Source organism: Oncorhynchus gorbuscha, linkage group LG12 (genome assembly GCF_021184085.1).
Source record: "Oncorhynchus gorbuscha isolate QuinsamMale2020 ecotype Even-year linkage group LG12, OgorEven_v1.0, whole genome shotgun sequence".
NCBI classification, from domain to species: domain Eukaryota; kingdom Metazoa; phylum Chordata; class Actinopteri; order Salmoniformes; family Salmonidae; genus Oncorhynchus; species Oncorhynchus gorbuscha.
Window position 1 is genome coordinate 26,930,621 of NC_060184.1, and position 21,430 is coordinate 26,952,050.

Sequence of the window (21,430 nt, forward strand, 5' to 3'; positions counted from 1 at the left end):
CCGGAGACACCTGAAACCCCACCTCTTTAAGGAATACCTAGGATAGGTTAAGTAATCCCTCTCACCCCACCCCCCTAAGTTTTAGATGCACTATTGTTAAGTGACTGTCCCACTGGATGTCATAAGGTGAATGCACCAATTTGTAAGTCGCTCTGGATAAGAGCGTCTGCTAAATGACTTAAATGTAAATGTAAGCCAGGATTCAGACACGGCAAGGACATCAGGGTTGGCGGAGTGTGCTAAAGCAGTGAATAAAACAAACTTAGGGAGGAGGCTTTTGATGTTAACATGCATGAAACCAAGGCTTTTTCGGTTACAGAAGTCAACAAATGATAGCGCCTGGGGAATAGGAGTGGAACTGGGGGCTACAGGGCCTGGGTTAACCTCTACATCACCAGAGGAACAGAGGAGGAGTAGGATAAGGGTACGGCTGAAGGCTATAAGAACTGGTCGTCTAGTGCGTTGGGGACTGAGAGTAAAAGGATCAGATTACTATGCTTACTGGAAACAAGAGGTTTCTAACCTCAAGGGTCTTTTCCAGGTCTTTTCCTGGTTAAATAAATAAAAGCTTCAACATATACAGCCGGGGAAATGTCACTTCCCATGAAGTAGCAATCAGGGCTTTTAAACATCAACTGGCAACAGGGCCATGGCAATTCTCAGGCTCACAAACAAAAACCTATTCGTACATGAGCACACACACACATGAGCAGAGGTAGCACAGTCCAGTCTGTTCTTGCGGGCGTCTGATGGCTCTAAGTGCCCTTAGATAATAGAGAGCTATAAAGGTGAACAGTGAACATCCTCATAACTGCCATCTGGTGTTTGTAGTAGTCATGCAGTTAAAACTAAATGTCAAGATGGAGGGGCCCATTCTCAAATCTATTAAACTGCGTTCCACAGTTTATGTGCTCCAATTATGGAAATAAATATCCTAATGAAGCAAAGGGCTCCGGATGAGAGTAAAAGCAAACGAGAGGGTGAAAGGAGAGGGGATGCTGGTTCCGTGGTGCTACAGCTATCACGGACAGTCAATGGGAGAGAGATGTGGGTTGGCCAAAGAACATTGGTGTCTAGCATTATTGTGTCTGCTAACTAACAGTTTTATAATTAATCACAACTTTTATTCAGAGAAAATGAGCAGTACTCTGCATATTTCCATAGCTAAGAGGCTATTTGAGGTACTTGTGTTGACAGCCTCACATTTGAGAGTTTGGGGGAGGAAGGGGTGAACGCAAAGGCTTGCTCAAAATCAAATGTGAGTCGGCAAAAAACAGAAATATGGAGAGAACATAATGTGTTGTGTAGGAAGCCTGGGGATAGGCCAAGCAGCAGCCCTGGTTTCTAAACATCCAACTCTCTCTGACGTATACAAGTAAAGCCCAGTAAAGCATGACATTACCACTGAGTGTTACGTTCAGAGGTCTTCAAACTTTTCTTGCCAAGACGAACCGGAGACCCAGGGACCCCATCATACATTAGCGAACAAAAATAAATGAACTTGTGATCAGGTGAATGATATCATCAGGTATATCATCAAATGAATAGATTTGGTAGATCGGTATTCATTATTTTGGCCTCCCCACATTATAATTGGAAGAGGAAATGGAAACTAACAGCCTATTATCTGGAATGGTAACTCCAAAAACATTTTCTCTAAGAGCCCCGGTTTAGTTGGTTAAAACAAAGGTTAGCCATGTGTTGGCAAAAATGAATGTGCAAGTCAAGAAAGCTTACCAACAGCCAGCATCAAATCAAATCAAATCAAATTTATTTATATAGCCCTTCGTACATCAGCTGATATCTCAAAGTGCTGTACAGAAACCCAGCCTAAAAGCACTGGTAGGATATTCACAGCTGCTTTTTCAAAGCCTATGTCAGATACTGAATGTAATTGGCTCCAATGAGTGTAATTTGCTCAACATTAGGAGTTGAGAAGTTGACATCATTGGAAAGATACAGTATATTCTCCTCTTTTTTACCGCTGGTATGTAATAAAAAAATGTGTTTATTCTGTTGTTGCTAGTGATATTCATAAAAACAACGAATAAAAAATAAAAGTTATTGTTTTTTATATATTTTGTATTTTTATTAGATTTTCTTTGCGGACGCCCCGCAGTACCCCCACGGAACTCCGGTTGAATATCCCTGGGCTAAGTGAGTGACAGAGGGAAGTGCCACTCAACTTAACCTTTCTGTTAACACCTCTCCTTGAGCAACACACAGATACATCTACAGCAAACCAGGAGCACTGGACGACAGGACAGACCACTCCTCATCAGCATGAGAAGCACTCTCTCCAATAGGAACACAACAGCTCTCCACTGGAATAAAATGACAAGTTAAATGGGGTTGTGTTAGAGGAAGGAACAAAAGTGATCCAAGGTGTTGTGGTTTTTCCACAGCCGCCTTTGAAGGCGATGCGGTATGCATGTGGATATTTACGTAATTACAGTGGTAAGCTACCAGAGCCAAACAGGCATGTTTACTGTTCACTTACTGGCATTAACCTCATCAATCCCTTCTTAACAGGGGCAGCAGAGGAGAGGAGAGGTGAACAACTCAACATGAAACTAGGCTCACCTTTAGATTCATTCACAGATGAATGTCAACTTTAACAACACAGGCTTTGGCTTTAATCACATACAGACAGACTAGGAGATGAATCAGCCAGAGACTAAAGAAACAGAGGCCAGAATACAGGGTTTTTCTGTTCTCTCTTCCTTTTAGGGGAAGAAACTATAATTCATCTTAAACACATCCAGACTCTAGACTCCCAGATTGCTCTTTTTCATGTTGAACCTTGACCTACAGCCAAAAATAGCTCCTGCGTTGTGTAACCTCGTGTAAGGAATGGTCATGTTTTAACCAGGGCAGGAAATTTCACATAGCAAGCTTGTGGGGGAGGAAGGATTGTTAATAACATCCCCTATCCATCCATCCAGTCATTTTACTGCAATGTGATTTTCCATCTTAGAGGAGAAATTGAACAAGTCGCCCATTAGAACTGGCATGGATAGATTTCTCAAAGGTTAATGAATTCTCATTCATTAAAACACCACACTTTAATACAGCACATTGTGATAGGCTTTATGGAAATAGGGGTTTTATCTAACCACTGCTCAGTACAACGAGATAGCATATCTAATGTCTGTGCCAGGTTTAGCCTGTTCATAGTAACATTCCTAACTTTTCTAATTGAGCCCCTCATTCTCTGTTCTCTTTCTCCTTACCTTTTCACTTCTCTAGGTTAGGGGGCAGCATTTGGAATTTTGGATGAAAAGCATGCCCAAATTCAACTGCCTGATACTCATCCCCAGAAGATAAGATATGCATTGTAGATTTGGATAGAAAACACTCTGAAGTTTCTAAAACTGTTTGAATCATGTCTGTGAGTATAACAGAACTTATGTAGCAGGCGAAACCCCGAGGACAAACCATTCAGATTTTTGTTTTTGAGGTCACTCTCTTTTCAATGAGTTGGGAATCCAGATTTGTAAGGAACTAAGGGACTTGCTTGCAGTTCCTACCGCTTCCACTGGATGTCACCAGACATTGGTTGAGGTTATTCCTTTGTGTAATGTAGAAGTACGGCCATCTTGAACGAGGGTCACTTCATGTGTACTGTTTGATAAAGGCGCGAGACCAGAAAGCATGCATCAGTTTGTTTTCTTCCTGTATTGAACACAGATCATCCCGTCCTCAATTTTATAGATTATTTAAAAAAACTAAAGTTGTATTACCAAAGTAGTTTGAAATGTTTTGGCAAAAATTACAGGTAACTTTTGAGATATGTTGTAGTCACGTTGCGCAAGTTGGAACCGGTGTTTTTCTGGATCAAATGCGTAAAATAAATTGACATTTTGGATATATATGGACGGAATTAATCGAACAAAAGGACCATTTGTGATGTTTATGGGACATATTGGAGTGCCGACAGAAAAAGCTCGTCAAAGGTAAGGCATGATTTATATTTTTATTTCTGCGTTTTGTGTCGTGCCTGCAGGGTTGAAATATGTTTTCTCTCTTTTGTTTATGGAGGTGCTCAGATAATAGCATCGTATGCTTTTGCCAAAAAGCCTTTTTGAAATCTGACATGTTGGCTGGATTCACAACACCTGTAGCTTTAATTTGGTTTCTTACATTTGTGATTTCATGAAAGCTTGATTTTTACAGGAATTTATTTGAATTTGGCGCTCTGCATTTTCTCTACCGTCCCACATATCCCAGAGAGGTTAAACACCCAACTAAACAGAGAATCCAGTTATAGAGTGTAAAATTCACACAATGGGACACTAAAGAGATGCAATATGAACAAATGCTGGGATCACAGTTCCTTTATCTATCATGGTGGTAGATCAGAAAGAACAAAACTACAGTATATTCAAAAAGAGCTAGACAGATGTGAATGCTTGAAATCAAAATGATTCTTCATACACTGGCTGAATAGGAATTATGATGAATGGACCTCTTGGGATCATAGTAATATTTGTATAACTAACATAAATGGTGACTTCCTCATGTTAACAACCATGTTGTGAAAATGCCTCCCTTTAAATACAGCTGAGAGACAGTTTTACCCTCTCACTGACCTCTGAACTTCCGGCGCCGACAGAGATGGCCGCCTCGCTTCGCGTTCCTAGGAAACTATGCAGTTTTTTGTTTTTTTTACGTGTTATTTCTTACATTAGTACCCCAGGTCATCTTAGGTTTCAATACATACAGTCGAGAAGAACTACTGAATATAAGATCAGCGTCAACTCACCATCAGTACGACCAAGAATATGTTTTTCGCGACGCAGATCCTGTGTTCTGCCTTACAGACAGGACAATGGAATGGATCGCATGCAGCGACCCAAAAAAACGACTCCGAAAAAGAGGGAAACGAGGCGGTCTTCTGGTCAGACTCCGGAGACGGGCACACCGTGCACCACTCCCTAGCATTGTTCTTGCAAATGTCCAGTCTCTAGACAACAAGGTTGATGAAATCCGAGCAAGGGTAGCATTCCAGAGGGACATCAGAGACTGTAACGTTCTGTGCTTCACGGAAACATGCCTCACTGGAGAGACGCTATCCGAAGCGGTGCAGCCAACGGGTTTCTCCACGCATCGCTCCGACAGAAACAAACACCTTTCTGGTAAGAAGAGGGGCGGGGGCGTATGCCTTATGACTAACGAGACATGGTGTGATGAAAGAAACATACAGGAACTCAAATCCTTCTGTTCACCTGATTTAGAATTGATCACAATCAAATGTAGACCGCATTATCTACCAAGAGAATTCTCTTCGATTATAATCACAGCCATACCCCCCCAAGCAGACACATCGATGGCTCTGAACGAACTTTATTTAACTCTTTGCAAACTGGAAACCATTTATCTGGAGGCTGCATTCATTGTAGCTGGGGATTTTAACAAGGCTAATCTGACAACAAGATCAGCATATCGATTGCGCAACCAGGGGTGGAAAAACCTTGGATCATTGTTACTCCAACTTCCGCGATGCATATAAGGCCCTGCCCCGCCACCCTTTCGGAAAAGCTGACCACGACTCCATTTTGCTGATCCCTGCCTACAGACAGAAACTAAAACTAGAGGCTCCCACGCTGAGGTCTGTCCAAAGCTGGTCCGACCAAGCTGACTCCACACTCCAAGACTGCTTCCATCACGTGGACTGGGATATGTTTCGTATTGCGTCAGATAACAACATTGACGAATACGCTGATTCGGTGTGCGAGTTCATTAGAACGTGCGTTGAAGATGTCGTTCCCATAGCAACGATTAAAACATTCCCTAACCAGAAACCGTGGATTGATGGCAGCATTCGCGTGAAACTGAAAGCGTGAACCACTGCTTTTAATCAGGGCAAGGTGTCTGGTAACATGACCGAATACAAACAGTGCAGCTATTCCCTCCGCAAGGCTATCAAACAAGCTAAGCGTCAGTACAGAGACAAAGTAGAATCTCAATTCAACGGCTCAGACACAAGAGGCATGTGGCAGGGTCTACAGTCAATCACGGACTACAGGAAGAAATCCAGCCCAGTCACGGACCAGGATGTCTTGCTCCCAGGCAGACTAAATAACTTTTTTGCCCGCTTTGAGGACAATACAGTGCCACTGACACGGCCTGCAACGAAAACATGCGGTCTCTCCTTCACTGCAGCCGAGGTGAGTAAGACATTTAAACGTGTTAACCCTCGCAAGGCTGCAGGCCCAGACGGCATCCCCAGCCGCGCCCTCAGAGCATGCGCAGACCAGCTGGCCGGTGTGTTTACGGACATATTCAATCAATCCCTATACCAGTCTGCTGTTCCCACATGCTTCAAGAGGGCCACCATTGTTCCTGTTCCCAAGAAAGCTAAGGTAACTGAGCTAAACGACTACCGCCCCGTAGCACTCACTTCCGTCATCATGAAGTGCTTTGAGAGACTAGTCAAGGACCATATCACCTCCACCCTACCTGACACCCTAGACCCACTCCAATTTGCTTACCGCCCAAATAGGTCCACAGACGATGCAATCTCAACCACACTGCACACTGCCCTAACCCATCTGGACAAGAGGAATACCTATGTGAGAATGCTGTTCATCGACTACAGCTCGGCATTCAACACCATAGTACCCTCCAAGCTCGTCATCAAGCTCGAGACCCTGGGTCTCGACCCCGCCCTGTGCAACTGGGTACTGGACTTCCTGACGGGCCGGTGGTGAGGGTAGGTAACAACATCTCCTCCCCTCTGATCCTCAACACTGGGGCCCCACAAGGGTGCGTTCTGAGCCCTCTCCTGTACTCCCTGTTCACCCACGACTGCGTGGCCAAGCACGCCTCCAACTCAATCATCAAGTTTGCGGACGACACAACAGTGGTAGGCTTGATTACCAACAACGACAAGACGGCCTACAGGGAGGAGGTGAGGGCCCTCGGAGTGTGGTGTCAGGAAAATAACCTCACACTCAACGTCAACAAAACTAAGGAGATGATTGTGGACTTCAGGAAACAGCAGAGGGAACACCCCCCTATCCACATTGATGGAACAGTAGTGGAGAGGGTAGCAAGTTTTAAGTTCCTCGGCATACACATCACAGACAAACTGAATTGGTCCACCCACACAGACAGCATCGTGAAGAAGGCGCAGCAGCGCCTCTTCAACCTCAGGAGGCTGAAGAAATTTGGCTTGTCACCAAAAGCACTCACAAACTTCTACAGATGCACAATCGAGAGCATCCTGGCGGGCTGTATCACCGCCTGGTACGGCAACTGCTCCGCCCTCAACCATAAGGCTCTCCAGAGGGTAGTGAGGTCTGCACAACGCATCACCGGGGGCAAACTACCTGCCCTCCAGGACACCTACACCACCCGATGTTACAGGAAGGCCATAAAGATCATCAAGGACATCAACCACCCGAGCCACTGCCTGTTCACCCCGCTATCATCCAGAAGGCGAGGTCAGTACAGGTGCATCAAAGCTGGGACCGAAAAACAGCTTCTATCTCAAGGCCATCAGACTGTTAAACAGCCACCACTAACATTGAGTGGCCGCTGCCAACACACTGACACTGACTCAACTCCAGCCACTTTAATAATGGGAATTGATGGGAATGATGTAAATATATCACTAGCCACTTTAAACAATGCTACCTTATATAATGTTACTTATCCTACATTATTCATCTCATATGCATACGTATATACTGTACTCTATATCATCGACTGCATCCTTATGTAATACATGTATCACTAGCCACTTTAACTATGCCACTTTGTTTACATACTCATCTTATATGTATATACTGTACTCGATACCATCTACTGTATCTTGCCTATGCTGCTCTGTACCATCACTCATTCATATATCCTTATGTACATATTCTTTATCCCCTTACACTGTGTATAAGACAGTAGTTTAGGAATTGTTAGTTAGATTACTTGTTGGTTATTACTGCATTGTCGGAACTAGAAGCACAAGCATTTCGCTACACTCGCATTAACATCTGCTAACCATGTGTATGTGACCATTAACATCTGTTAACCATGTGTATGTGACCATTAACATCTGCTAACCATGTGTATGTGACCATTAACATCTGCTAACCATGTGTATGTGACCATTAACATCTGCTAACCATGTGTATGTGACCATTAACATCTGCTAACCATGTGTATGTGACCATTAACATCTGCTAACCATGTGTATGTGACCATTAACATCTGCTAACCATGTGTATGTGACAAATAGATTTGATTAGATTTTTTTATTTTTGAACTACACTCCAACCTGAACCTACCCCATCCTTAACCCAAACCACTGCCATGACCTCTTTCACCGTCATGTTTCCATAGTCAGTACACAGCAGTTACTTCAGTAATGATAGTGTTTAGTGTTGGGAATATAGTATTTCTGTGCTCAATCACCCACAGTACAGTATCCCAAACAACGCACCCATAAACGTCAATATAAAAATAAAAATACAGTTCAGAACCAAGTTCACTTATTCAAGGAGTACAGTGTCAAGACAACTCATTATTAACACAGCCTACTACAGTAACTGTAACCTTCATAGAGACCTCCATAATTGCTAAGTCTTTCAAAATTCAGGAGGCTGATAGGTCACAAGTCAGGGTTCAAGTTCACGACTGGTACAGGAATGACCCTGACCCTGGTTCTGACTCTGGTGACTGGTGAGTTTCTTACTGTAGGGCTGAAGAGAGAGATGACATTTCTCTGTGACCGGCTACTCCTCCTGTCATTAAATGGTATTACAGCCTGCCTTAACCTCTAACCCCTCTTTTGACTATATAGGACACAGCTCAATGGAAAGCATGGACACAGGCAGACTGTGGGGGGAGAGAGAAAGGGGGTGGAAGAGGAAGGGAGAAAGAGGGAGAGAGAATGAGAGAAAGAGAGCAGGAAGGGAGTGAGGGGGGAGGGGGAGAAAAAGGATTAAGAGAAGGGGGAGAGAGAGGTCATGGTGCCATGTCATGGTCAACAACACCGTTGACCAGTCACGTCAGGCTGTAGACGTGCTCGTGTGAACATTAAGAACCCACGACTGAGCGGCTTCAACACTCCATATTCACTCCATATTCACTCCATATTCATTCCATATTCAATTCATATTCATTCCATATTCATAAGTATCTGTGGCAGAAGGGATATGGAAACCTGGCAACATGTAAAATAACACATCCGTGTCAGTGATATTCTCAGCAGCAAGTGATACAAGTGACTTGGTCACCACCATTAGCTGCTGTGTCTAAGCATAGGGAGAAGCTGCTTTAGCATTCAAATCAGAGCGCTTCAGAGCGGTTAGGATCTCAGCTGTTATCCTCCATCTACACTACCGTTCAAAAGTTTGGGGTCACTAGAAATTAGCTTGTTTTTGAAAGAAAAGCACATTTTTTTGTCCATTAAAATAACATAAAATGTATCAGAAATACAGTGTAGATATTGTTAATGTTGTACATTACTATTGTAGCTGGAAACGGCAGAATTTTTTTAACGGAATATCTATATAGGAGTCAAGGAGGCCCATTATCAGCAACAATCACTCCTGTGTTTCAACGGCATGTTGTGTTAGCTAATCCAAGTTCATCATTTTAAAAGAATAATTGATCATTAGAAAACTATTTTGCAATTATGTTAGCACAGCTGAAAACTGTTGTCCTAATTTAAAAAAGCAATAAAACTGGCCTTCTTTAGACTAGTTGAGTATCTGGAGCATCAGGATTTATGGGTTCAATTACAGGCTCAAAATGGCCAGAAACAAAGAACTTTCTTCTGAAACTCATCAGTCTATTTTTGTTCTGAGAAATGAAGGCTATTCCATGCGAGAAATTGCCACTCTGTGTACTACTTCCTTCACAGAACAGCGCAAACTGGCTCTAACCAGAATAGAAGAGTGGGAGGCCCCGGTGCACAACTGAGCACAACTGAGTTTGAGAAAGTTTGTGAGACGCCTCACAAGTCCTCAACTGGCAGCTTCATTAAATAGTACCCGGGACTCCAGGATGCTGGCCTTCTAGGCAGAGTTGCAAAGAAAAAGGAATATCTCAGACTGACCAATAAAAAGAAAAGATTAAGATGGGCAAAAGAACACAGACACTGGACAGAGGAAGGCAGAGTCCCGTAGTCACCTCTTCACTGTTGACGTTGAGACTGGTGTTTTGTGGGTACTATTTAATAAAGCTGGCAGTTGAGGACTTGTGAGGCGTCTGTTTCTCAAACTAGACACTAATGTACTTGTCCTCTTGCTCAGTTGTGCACCGGGGCCTCCCACTCCTCTTTCTATTCTGGTTAGAGCCAGTTTGCGCTGTTCTGTGAAGGGAGTCGTACACAGCGTTGTACCAGATCTTCAGTTTCTTGGCAATTTCTCGCATGGAATAGCCTTCATTTCTCAGAACAAGAATAGACTGATGAGTTTCAGAAGAAAGTTATTTCTTTCTGGCCATTTGGAGCCTGTAAATTGAACCCACAAATGCTGATGCTCCAGATACTCAACTAGTCTAAAGAAGGCCAGTTGTATTGCTTCTTTAATGAGCACAACAGTTTTCAGCTGTGCTAACATAATTGCAAAAGGGTTTTCTAATGATCCATTAGCCTTTTAAAATGATAAACCTGTGCCATTAGAAGACAGGATTGATGGTTGCTGATAATGGGCCTCCTTGACTCCTATATAGATATTCCATTAAAAAATTATTCACATCACTCCAATCATAACTTCATCTCTTCAGTCTCTCTGCCTCATCTTCTGTCAGAGGATAGTCTAGATTCCAGAATCTTCTATATTTTAGATGATTAACCCAGTTGAAGATGGTGGTTGGGAGAGCAGCCAGACCAGAGTAGCCGAGCAGCAGACAGTGATTTCTTAAACAAAACATGTGGGTCCAATGTGATTGGAGGAGTAATGATCACTCAGACAGAGCCTCCTTTCCTAATCACTGACTATTATGGATGGATGCACAGTAGAGTGTGCATGAATGTGTGTGTGTCTTACGCAAGTAAATTATGAACATTTGAGAGTGCCAAAAGTAGAACAAAGCTGCAGCATCTTGCTGTGCAATTCAACACACTTCACCCTAAACATGAAACTTGTTCCAACACAAATCAAAGTAATGGTAAAAAGGCTCTGACATGTTTGATGTAAAATGAACACCAACTGCATACAGTGCATTCAAATATTACTTCAGTGTTAAAATCAATACATCAAAGGTTTGTTTGCGCATGTACAGACAGTAATACAATCAGTAACAGACAGTACAGGTTAGCTGGGCAGCTAACCTGTACTAACCTGTACACCTTGTTAACTACACTATGCATGCGCATTGGCAGCAGGTAGCCTAATGGTTAGAGCATTGAGCCAGTAACCGAAAGGTTGCTAGATCAAATCCCCGATCTAACAAGGTTAACCTCTGTTGTTCTGCCCCTGAACAAGGCAGTTAACCCACCGTTCCTAGGCCACCATTGTAAATAATAATTTGTTCTTAACTGACTTGCCCAGTTAAATAAAGGTTAATTAAAATGGCATCTGTGGAGTGACTGACAGGTGACGAGCTAACCTAATGTCTCTCTAATCCCACATCAAACAGAGCACAGCCATTTATCCATCAGCTCATCTGGTCCAGCTGGACACACAGCAGAGACAGTGTTCACATTGACATGGTATCACTTCTAGTCGGCTGATGATGGAACAAAACAGCGGTCACTGTACAACACTGTCAGACACACCCTCAGAATAGTCTTACAGTAATTGCAGACTGAAAGCACTAAATTCAGTTGTGCCGAGTTGTTTGAGCAGCATAGACAGACCCACAGAACACACATTCTAGTCCTGTATTCTAAAATGTGTGTGAAGTGTGTTCTGTAGACTGCCTTCTAGGAATGTGTATGTGTATCTTGTCCTACCTTGACCTCCTGACTGGTGAACACCTCAACGTCCACCACACAGGCAATGAGGACAAAGATATCACAGTCCAGGTTTCGGGAAGGCATTTCCACTTTGCTCCTCTCTGTACCGCTCAAACAGACAAATAACTGCTAGAATCTACGTCTCGGTCTGGAGCACCTGGCTGTGTGTTTCTGTGTGTGTGTTCACGCCGGTGTGTGTGTGTGAGGAGGAGAGTGTGTGTTGTATTGTGCTCTGAAGAGCCCACTCTGTAATAATCTCTAGCTGTGAGGCAGGCTGATTGTTAGTCAGAGCTGGCTGACTGGAGAAGTCGAGACTCCGAGTGGAATCAGACCACTAGCCCCCCCTCCCTTCCCCTCCCCTCCCCTCGCTCCCTCTTCCAGTTATGACATCACTGCCCCCAGCACACACACACAATATCAAACATTGATTTGTATTCCACACCATGCTCCCTAAAATCAAGAGACACACTCAGACACATTGGCTCTGAGGAAGGATTCAAACAATATTCTGCAGTATGAATATGGAATATTAGCGTCATAAATACCAGGCTGATTCCCGCTGCGCTACATGTGCAGCAGTGGAGGATCCTCAGAGGAGGAAGGGGAGGACCATCCTCCTTAGTGAACTTCATAAAAATAGTGAACCATTTTAAAAAGTTGTACTTTTTATAATAAATATATTCACGTCACCAAATAATTGATGAAAATAAACTGTTGCAATGAAGATGTACAGTAGTCTCAGCAGCACTCTGTAGGGCAGCACCATGGTGTAGCTGGAGGACAGCTAGCTTCCTTCCTCCTCTGGGTACATTGACTTCAATGCTCATGGTTCTTCACCTACAGTGCCTTGCGAACTTTGCGACCTTTTGCCTTGAACTTTGCGACCTTTTGCCACATTTCAGGCTTCAAACATAAAGATATAAAACTGTATTTTTTTGTGAAGAATCAACAACAAGTGGGACACAACAAGTGGGACACACGACATTTATTGGATATTTCAAACTTTTTTAACAAATCAAAAACTGAAAAATTGGGCGTGCAAAATTATTCAGCCCCTTTTAAGTTAATAATTTGTAGCGCCACCTTTTGCTGCGATTACAGCTGTAAGTCGCTTGGGTTATGTCTTTATCAGTTTTGCACATCGAGAGACTGAAATGTTTTCCCATTCCTCCTTGCAAAACAGCTCGAGCTCAGTGAGGTTGGATGGAGAGCATTTGTGAACAGCAGTTTTCAGTTCTTTCCACAGATTCTCGATTGGATTCAGGTCTGGACTTTGACTTAGCCATTCTAACACCTGGATATGTTTATTTTTGAACCATTCCATTGTAGATTTTGCTTTATGTTTTGGATCATTGTCTTGTTGGAGGACAAATCTCTGTCCCAGTCTTTTGCAGACTCCATCAGGTTTTCTTCCAGAATGGTCCTGTATTTGGCTCCATCCATCTTCCCATCAATTTTAACCATCTTCCCTGTCCCTGCTGAAGAAAAGCAGGCCCAAACCATGATGCTGCCACCACCATGTTTGACAGTGGGGATGGTGTGTTCAGGGTGATGAGCTGTGTTGCTTTTACGCCAAACATAACGTTTTGCATTGTTGCCAAAAAGTTCAATTTTGGTTTCATCTGACCAGAGCACCTTCTTCCACATGTTTGGTGTGTCTCCCAGGTGGCTTGTGGCAAACTTTAAACAACACTTTTTATGGATATCTTTAAGAAATGGCTTTCTTCTTGCCACTCTTCCATAAAGGCCAGATTTGTGCAATATACCACTGATTGTTGTCCTATGGACAGAGTCTCCCACCTCAGCTGTAGATCATTGCAGTTCATCCAGAGTGATCATGGGCCGCTTGGCTGCATCTCAGATCAGTCTTCTCCTTGTATGAGCTGAAAGTTTAGAGGGACGGCCAGGTCTTGGTAGATTTGCAGTGGTCTGATACTCCTTCCATTTCAATATTATTGCTTGCACAGTGCTCCTTGGGATGTTTAAAGCTTAGGAAATCTTTTTGTATCCAAATCCGGCTTTAAACTTCTTCACAACAGTATCTCGGACCTGCCTGGTGTGTTCCTTGTTCTTCATGATGCTCTCTACGCTTTTAACGGACCTCTGAGACTATCACAGTGCAGGTGCATTTATACGGAGACTTGATTACACACAGGTGGATTGTATTTATCATCATTAGTCATTTAGGTCAACATTGGATCATTCAGAGATCCTCACTGAACTTCTGGAGAGTTTGCTGCACTGAAAGTAAAGGGGCTGAATAATTTTGCACGCCCAATTTTTCAGTTTTTGATTTGTTAAAAAAGTTTGAAATATCCAATAAATGTCGTTCCACTTCATGATTGTGTCCCACTTGTTGATTCTTCACAAAAAAATACAGTTTTATATCTTTATGTTTGAAGCCTGAAATGTGGCAAAAGGTTGCAAAGTTCAAGGGGGCTGAATACTTTCGCAAGGCACTGTATATAGACTTACACAGTAATTATGACAACTTCCGGAAGACGTCCTCCAACCTATCAGGGCTCTTGCAGCATGAACTGGCATGTTGTCCACCCAATCAAAGGATCAGAGAATTAATCTAGTACTGAAAGCATAAGCTACAGCTAGCTAGCACTGCAGTGCATAAAATGTGGTGAGTAGTTGACTAAAAGAGAGAGAAAGACAATAGTTGATCTGTTTTTAACAAATTAATTTATTCCAAAATTAAGGAGAGAGAGAGAGAGAGAGTTTAGCCTACTCAAACACCCAGCTCAAACAGAGAGGAATGCTATGTTAGCTAGCTGGCTATGGCTATCCAACACTGGAACCCTTCCAAGTCAAGGTAAGCTTTTGGTTTTATTAATTTATTGCCACTGGGGCCTGCTAAACTGCTTTCTGACTGTACACTCTACTGCATGATTGTAGCAGATTTACTAGTTCTAGTAGTTCTGGTTGACTATGACGTGTCAATGTGTAGTGGTTAGCGGTCATGATATGAAGGTTTGGCTTGGCTTGGCTTGGAAAAGTGCTTTTGCCTGGTCACAGACAGCTGATGTGTTGTGCACTGAAGTCCACAAGCGATGGAAAAGGTGAGATGAGGAGGGTATATTGATAGATGCTTGAAGGAACTATATACTAGAGGTCGGCCGGTTATGATTTTTCAACGCCGATACCGATTATTTGGGGACATAAAAAGCTGATACCGATTAATCGTCCGATTACATTTTTTTTTTATATATATACACACACACACACATTTTTGTAATAATGACAATTGCAACAATACTGAATGAACAATGAACACTTTTATTTGAACTTAATATAATACATATTATGGGCTTTTGGATGGGTGTTCCACATTTTGGTGGTATTTTTTTGATTTAGCCGTTGCTGACCCCATGCTTACATCTTTATGACAAATAAGACACCTTGCTTTCCCTGGTGCCAATTCCATGTAATAGTACCACACTGGTGCTCTGCTTTTCTCTGCCATCTGTAAAACACACACACACACACACACACACACACACACACACACACACACACACACACACACACACACACACACACACACACACACACACACACACACACACACACACACACACACACACACACACACACACACACACACACACACACACACACACACACACACACACACACACACACACAGCTCTGAAGTGACAATGATACTGAAGAGTCTGCTTAGGAGACAAATACTCTCAACTGTTTGAATAAAAATAGAGTTTAAGTTACCTGTGATGAATGTTGAAAATAAAAACTAATTTCTATATGCAGGAATTCCTATTTTAATAATTGGCATGGTAAGAATTGACTACCAAAGTGCGAGTCATAATTCCCATGACACCTTCTAGCAAAATCTGAAAAGCAGTTCCTTCATTCATTTATTCCATGGGATAATTTTAGATTCACTTAAAATAAGGTTGTGTTTCGTGTAGGCTTACACCACCTGGCCAATGTTATAACTGTGTAGATATCCATAGGATAAGGTAACTCTGATCAATATTGGCTAAATATAAGCGAAGATCATTTTTTTTGTAGAGTGGATTTATGAAAATATGTTGACAAACGTTACCTTATCCTAGTGGGATTTACACGGGTATCAAAACGCAGAGGCGGTTTAAGCACGAAACACAGACCTTATTTGAAGTAGATCAAGACATTCTCTATGGAAGACATGAACGGTAAAAAAAGGTTTCATCCGTTCCGTATTTTATCTAACGGGTGGCATCCATGAGTCTAAATATTCCTGTTACATTGCACAACCTTCAATGTTATGTCATAATTACGTACAATTCTGGCAAATGAGTTGGCAAAGAGCCAGGCGGCCCAAACTGTTGCAGAGACCCTGACTCTGTGTGCAATGAACGCTAGAGAAGTGACCCAATTTCACCTGGTTAATATTGCCTGCTATCCTGGATTTCTTTTAGCTAAATATGCAGGTTTAAAAATATATACTTGTGTATTGATTTTAAGAAAGGCATTGATGTTTATTGTTAAGTACACATTGGAGCAACGACAGTCGTTGATTGATTGTTTTTTAGAAGATAAGTTTCATGCTAGCTAGCAAACTTACCTTGGCTTACTGCATTCGCGTAACAGACAGGCTCCTATTGGAGTGCAATGTAATCAGGTGGTTAGAGCGTTGGACAAGTTAACTGTAAGGTTGCAAGATTGGATCCCCCGAGCTGACAAGGTAAAAATCTGTCGTTCTGCCTCGTTCCTAGGCCCTCATTGAAAATAAGAATGTGTTCTTAACTGATTTGCCTAGTTAAATACCGATTTCCGATTGTTATGAAAACTTGAAATCGGCCCTAATTAATCGTTCATTCCGATTAATCGGTCGACCTCTACTATATATACACAACAAGTTGTTTTTATGTGGCTGCTATGTAAGTGAACTGTGTTTGCGTATGACATGGGGTGTATTCATTGCACCGATTCTGTTGAAAAACATGGGGAAAAACATACCTGATATTGTCCAATAGAAATGCTTGTTTGCAACTGTTGGACTAATGATTACACCCTTGTACAGAGAAATGCAGGCAAGAGTGTGCAAGGCGGTATTGAATGTGTCACTGTCTGTCACCGGGATTATTCAAAATTCTCTCGACCTGTGTGCATCTACGTTGTAAACTTTCATTCATAGGCTAGGTTGTAGCAACCTCATGATGAGTACACGGTAAATGTAAGTATCATGTATTAGCCTAAACCTATCACTGTTACATTGAGCTGGGTGAATGGAATATGAATGACAGTCATCCAATACGCTGTAATAGAAATAAGGCCATGTTCATTAAGAAAATGATCATCCTCCCTCATCTTAAATGGCAACGACCGCCAATGACGTGCAACAACAATCATGTAAGCTTGCGGGATCAGGCAGCGTTGGTGAGGCTAATGAAACATATACCAATTAATTTAATATTCTAAAAAGATTGATAAAATACTAGTATAACCACTTATAGTCATATAATAATCATATTAGAATTCATTTCCGCATCCTCATTGCTTATTCTACTGTAGTAAACACTACTTGTATCAAAGGATGAAATGATGATGATTAATACATGGGTCTAATGCTGACGTTATTTTACAGGGGTGCTTTGTGTTCATATCACATCTTCCACTGACCAGTCTGCCGCCTCCTCCTCGTCTTAGAATTTGAGCTACCCGGTGGTGAAGCACAGCTATTTGTCCAGGGTAAACAACAGAGGTGCCATAGAATACAGCTAACACATTACCTCCATGGAATACAGCTAACACATTACCTCCATGGAATACAGCTAACACATTACCTCCATGGAATACAGCTAACACATTACCTCCATGGAATACAGGTAACACATTACATCTATGGAATACAGCTAACACATTACCTCTATGGAATACAGCTAACACATTACCTCCATGGAATACAGCTAACACATTACCTCTATGGAATACAGCTAACACATTACCTCTATGGAATACAGCTAACACATTACCTCCATGGAATACAGCTAACACATTACCTCTATGGAATACAGCTAACACATTACCTCCATGGAATACAGCTAACACATTACCTCTATGGAATACAGCTAACACATTACCTCTATGGAATACAGCTAACACATTACCTCCATGGAATAAAGCTAACACATTACCTCCATGGAATACAGCTAACACATTACCTCCATGGAATACAGCTAACACATGACCTCTATGGAATACAGCTAACACATTACCTCTATGGAATACAGCTAACACATTACCTCTATGGAATACAGCTAACACATTACCTCTATGGAATACAGCTAACACATTACCTCCATGGAATACAGCTAACACATTACCTCCATGGAATACAGCTAACACATTACCTCCATGGAATACAGCTAACACATTACCTCTATGGAATACAGCTAATACATTACCTCCATGGAATACAGCTAACACATTACCTCTATGGAATACAGCTAACACATTACCAATTTTGGAATACAGCTAATACATTAACCCCAATGGAATACAGCTATTACATTACCTCCATGGAATACAGCTAACACATTACCTCTATGGAATACAGCTAACACATTACCTCCATGGAATACAGCTAACAAATTACCTCCATGGAATACAGCTAACACATTACCTCTATGGAATACAGCTAATACATTACCTCCATGGAATACAGCTAACACATTACCTCTATGGAATACAGCTAACACATTACCTCCATGGAATACAGCTAACAAATTACCTCTATGGAATACAGCTAATACATTACCTCTATGGAATACAGCTAACACATTACTTCTATGGAATACAGCTAACACATTACCTCTATGGAATACACATAGACTGGGATAGTACTCATCTGTATGTGAATACATGCGATGCACAGAACATCAGCCATGCTGAGGCAAGGGACAGGTTATTATATGGCGTTATTGCATGACTGTGTTAAGTCATACACTCACTCTAATGCCAACCAGGTATACTGCATAGAGGGTAGCATGTGTTTGCCTCTCTCCACTCCATCTCTCCTCATTTCCTTTCTCTATCTCTTACTCTCTCTTTTGCCCTGTCTCTCCCCTCTGTCTATTCAGGTGTATTGACAGAACGATCCTGCAGTACCAATGTAATATTTTATCATGTTGTCCTTCCTTAATGGAAAATCAGCCTCTGTGTGTGTGCGTGCGTGCGGCACACACACACACACACACACACCCACCCACCCACCCGGTTTTCCTTGGTGTCGATAAACAACCCATCTCAGCCTGTCACAAACCAGTGGGTGGGTGACCAGGGGGAACACCATTTCATAATTCACAAGGACCCGTTTGTGTCGTTGAGCTGAAAATAAAAGAGTGTAAGGGCTTCGTCGCTTAGACTAATTGCGCTGGCTAAGACAGAGGCTGGGGCTGATTTCACACACCACTACAAGGTCCTTGATAAAACACACAAAGACAGACTGTCTGCATAAGAGGATCAGTTTAACAGCCACTTGTCCACATGGCTATAGAGTAGAAACGGGACCAGAGTTAGATGAGAGAGACATTAACAGCAGAGTCAATGGAATACAGTCCACTCATGATACCTGAAGCAAGAGACACGGGATCGATCAACAGAACTGCACTTAAACTGACGTATGTTCACTTATCCGATGTGTACTTCTCAGGACTCAACTGTATATAAGGTAAGTTGAAACCAAACTGTCAGTTTAAACCAATAAAGCCTCCCACTCGCCATGGTTTTCTATTGTAAACAAAGCCCAGTCCATCCATTTAGCTGCTTATCTTTGGCCACACAAAGCCATCATCACTCCGGCCACAACGGCCTGCCTGCCTGTGGGAAACCCTTGATTAGATAAAGGAGAGTCACAATAGAAGGCCCACCCAGTCTTCTAACCAGTTATTGACAGACAAAACGTTAATGGGGGAAATGGAAAATCTAGTGTTCAGTGGAACAGCAGCCCAGAGAGAGACCTTTGTACCCAGACTCTGCTGGGAACTGCCTGTTGTCAAAGGAGTCTCTGGACAACACAGACAGAGCTGTTTCTAAGTTCAAGATGAGTGTTTCAACTTTGACATTATGTGGTTGCGTGCATGAACTGCACGCAACCACACAGACAAATGACATTTTCAAGTACACAAGTACATACAGAAGAGCTTAGAATTAATTGAAACACACAACCAATGTAAATAGTCCGGGGGGCCATTTGATTAATTGCTATGTCTTATGGCTTATGGGTAGAAGCTGTTCAGGAGCCTTTTGAACCTATACTTGGGCTCCAGCAGAGACAACAGTCTATGACTAGGGTAACTGGAGTCTTCAACATTTTTTGGGGGCCTTCCTCTGACACCGCCTAGTATATAGGTCCTGGATGGCAGGATGCTTGGCCCCAGTGATGTACTTGGCCGTACGCACTACCCTCTGTAGCACCTTACGGTCCAATGTCGAGCAGTTGCCATACCATGCGATGATACAACCAGTCAGGATGCTCTTCATGTAGAAGCTGTATAACTTTGAGGATGTGGGGACCCATGCCAAATCTTTTCAGTCTCCTTAGGGGGAAAAGGTGTTGTTGTGCCTTCATCATGACTGTTTTGGTGTGTTTGGACCATGATAGTTTGTTGGTGATGTGAACACCATGGAAAGTGAAATCTCGACCTGCTCCACTACAGCCCTGTCATTGTTAATGGGGGCCTGTTCGGCCCGCCTTTTCCTCTAGTCCACAATCATCTCCTTTGTCTTGTTCACGTTGAGGGAAAGGTTGTTGTCCTGGCAGTCTCTGACCTCCTCCCTATAGGCTGTCTCATCGTTGTCGGTGATCAGGCCTACCATTGTCGTCAGAAAACTTAATGATGGTGTTGGAGTCGTGCCTGGCCATGCAGTCGTGGGTGAATGAACAGGGAGTACAGTAGGGGACTAAGCACGCACCCCTGAGGGGCCCCAGTGTTGAGGATCAGCGTGGCAGACATGTTGTTACCTACCTTTACCACCTGAGGGACAACCCGTCAGGAAGTCCAGGATCCAGTCGCAGAAGGAAGTGTTTAGACCCAGGGTCCTTAGCTTAGTGATGAGCTTTGTGGGCACAATCGTGTTGAATGCTTAGCATTAGTCAATGAACAGCATTCTCACACACAGTTGAAGACAGGAGTTTACATACACCTTAACCAAATACATTTAAACTCAGTTTTTCACAATTCCTGACATTTATTCCTAGTAAAATTCCCTGTCTTAGTTCAGTTAGGATCACCACTTCATTTTAAGAATGTGAAATGTTAGACTAATAGTAGAGAACTATTTATTTCTGCTTTTATTTCTTTCATCACATTCCCAGTTGGTCAGAAGTCTACATACACTCAATTGGTATTTGGTAGCATTGCCTTTAAATTATTTAACTTGTGTTCAACATTTCGTTTAGCCTTCCACAAGCTCCCCACAATACGTTGGGTGAATTTGTAGGCCTCCTTGCTTGCAAACACTTTTTCAGTTCTGCCCACAAATTATCTATAGGATTGAGATCAG

General features: G+C 42.5%; 1 protein-coding gene across 4 annotated transcripts in view; it reads right to left on the reverse strand.

The window, feature by feature from the left end:
• LOC123990795 (calcipressin-2-like) overlaps positions 1-21,430 on the reverse strand; it is a 141,175-nt gene that overhangs the window by 77,061 nt on the left and 42,684 nt on the right. Inside the window, exon 1 of one of the 4 annotated variants that reach the window (XM_046291675.1) lies at positions 11,906-12,198. The exons of the other annotated variants lie outside the window; for them this stretch is intronic. Coding sequence (XP_046147631.1) covers positions 11,906-11,992 — 87 coding nt within the window. The 5' untranslated portion in view covers positions 11,993-12,198. Of the gene's footprint in view, positions 1-11,905; positions 12,199-21,430 lie in introns of those variants that run through there. 4 annotated transcript variants of the gene reach the window in all.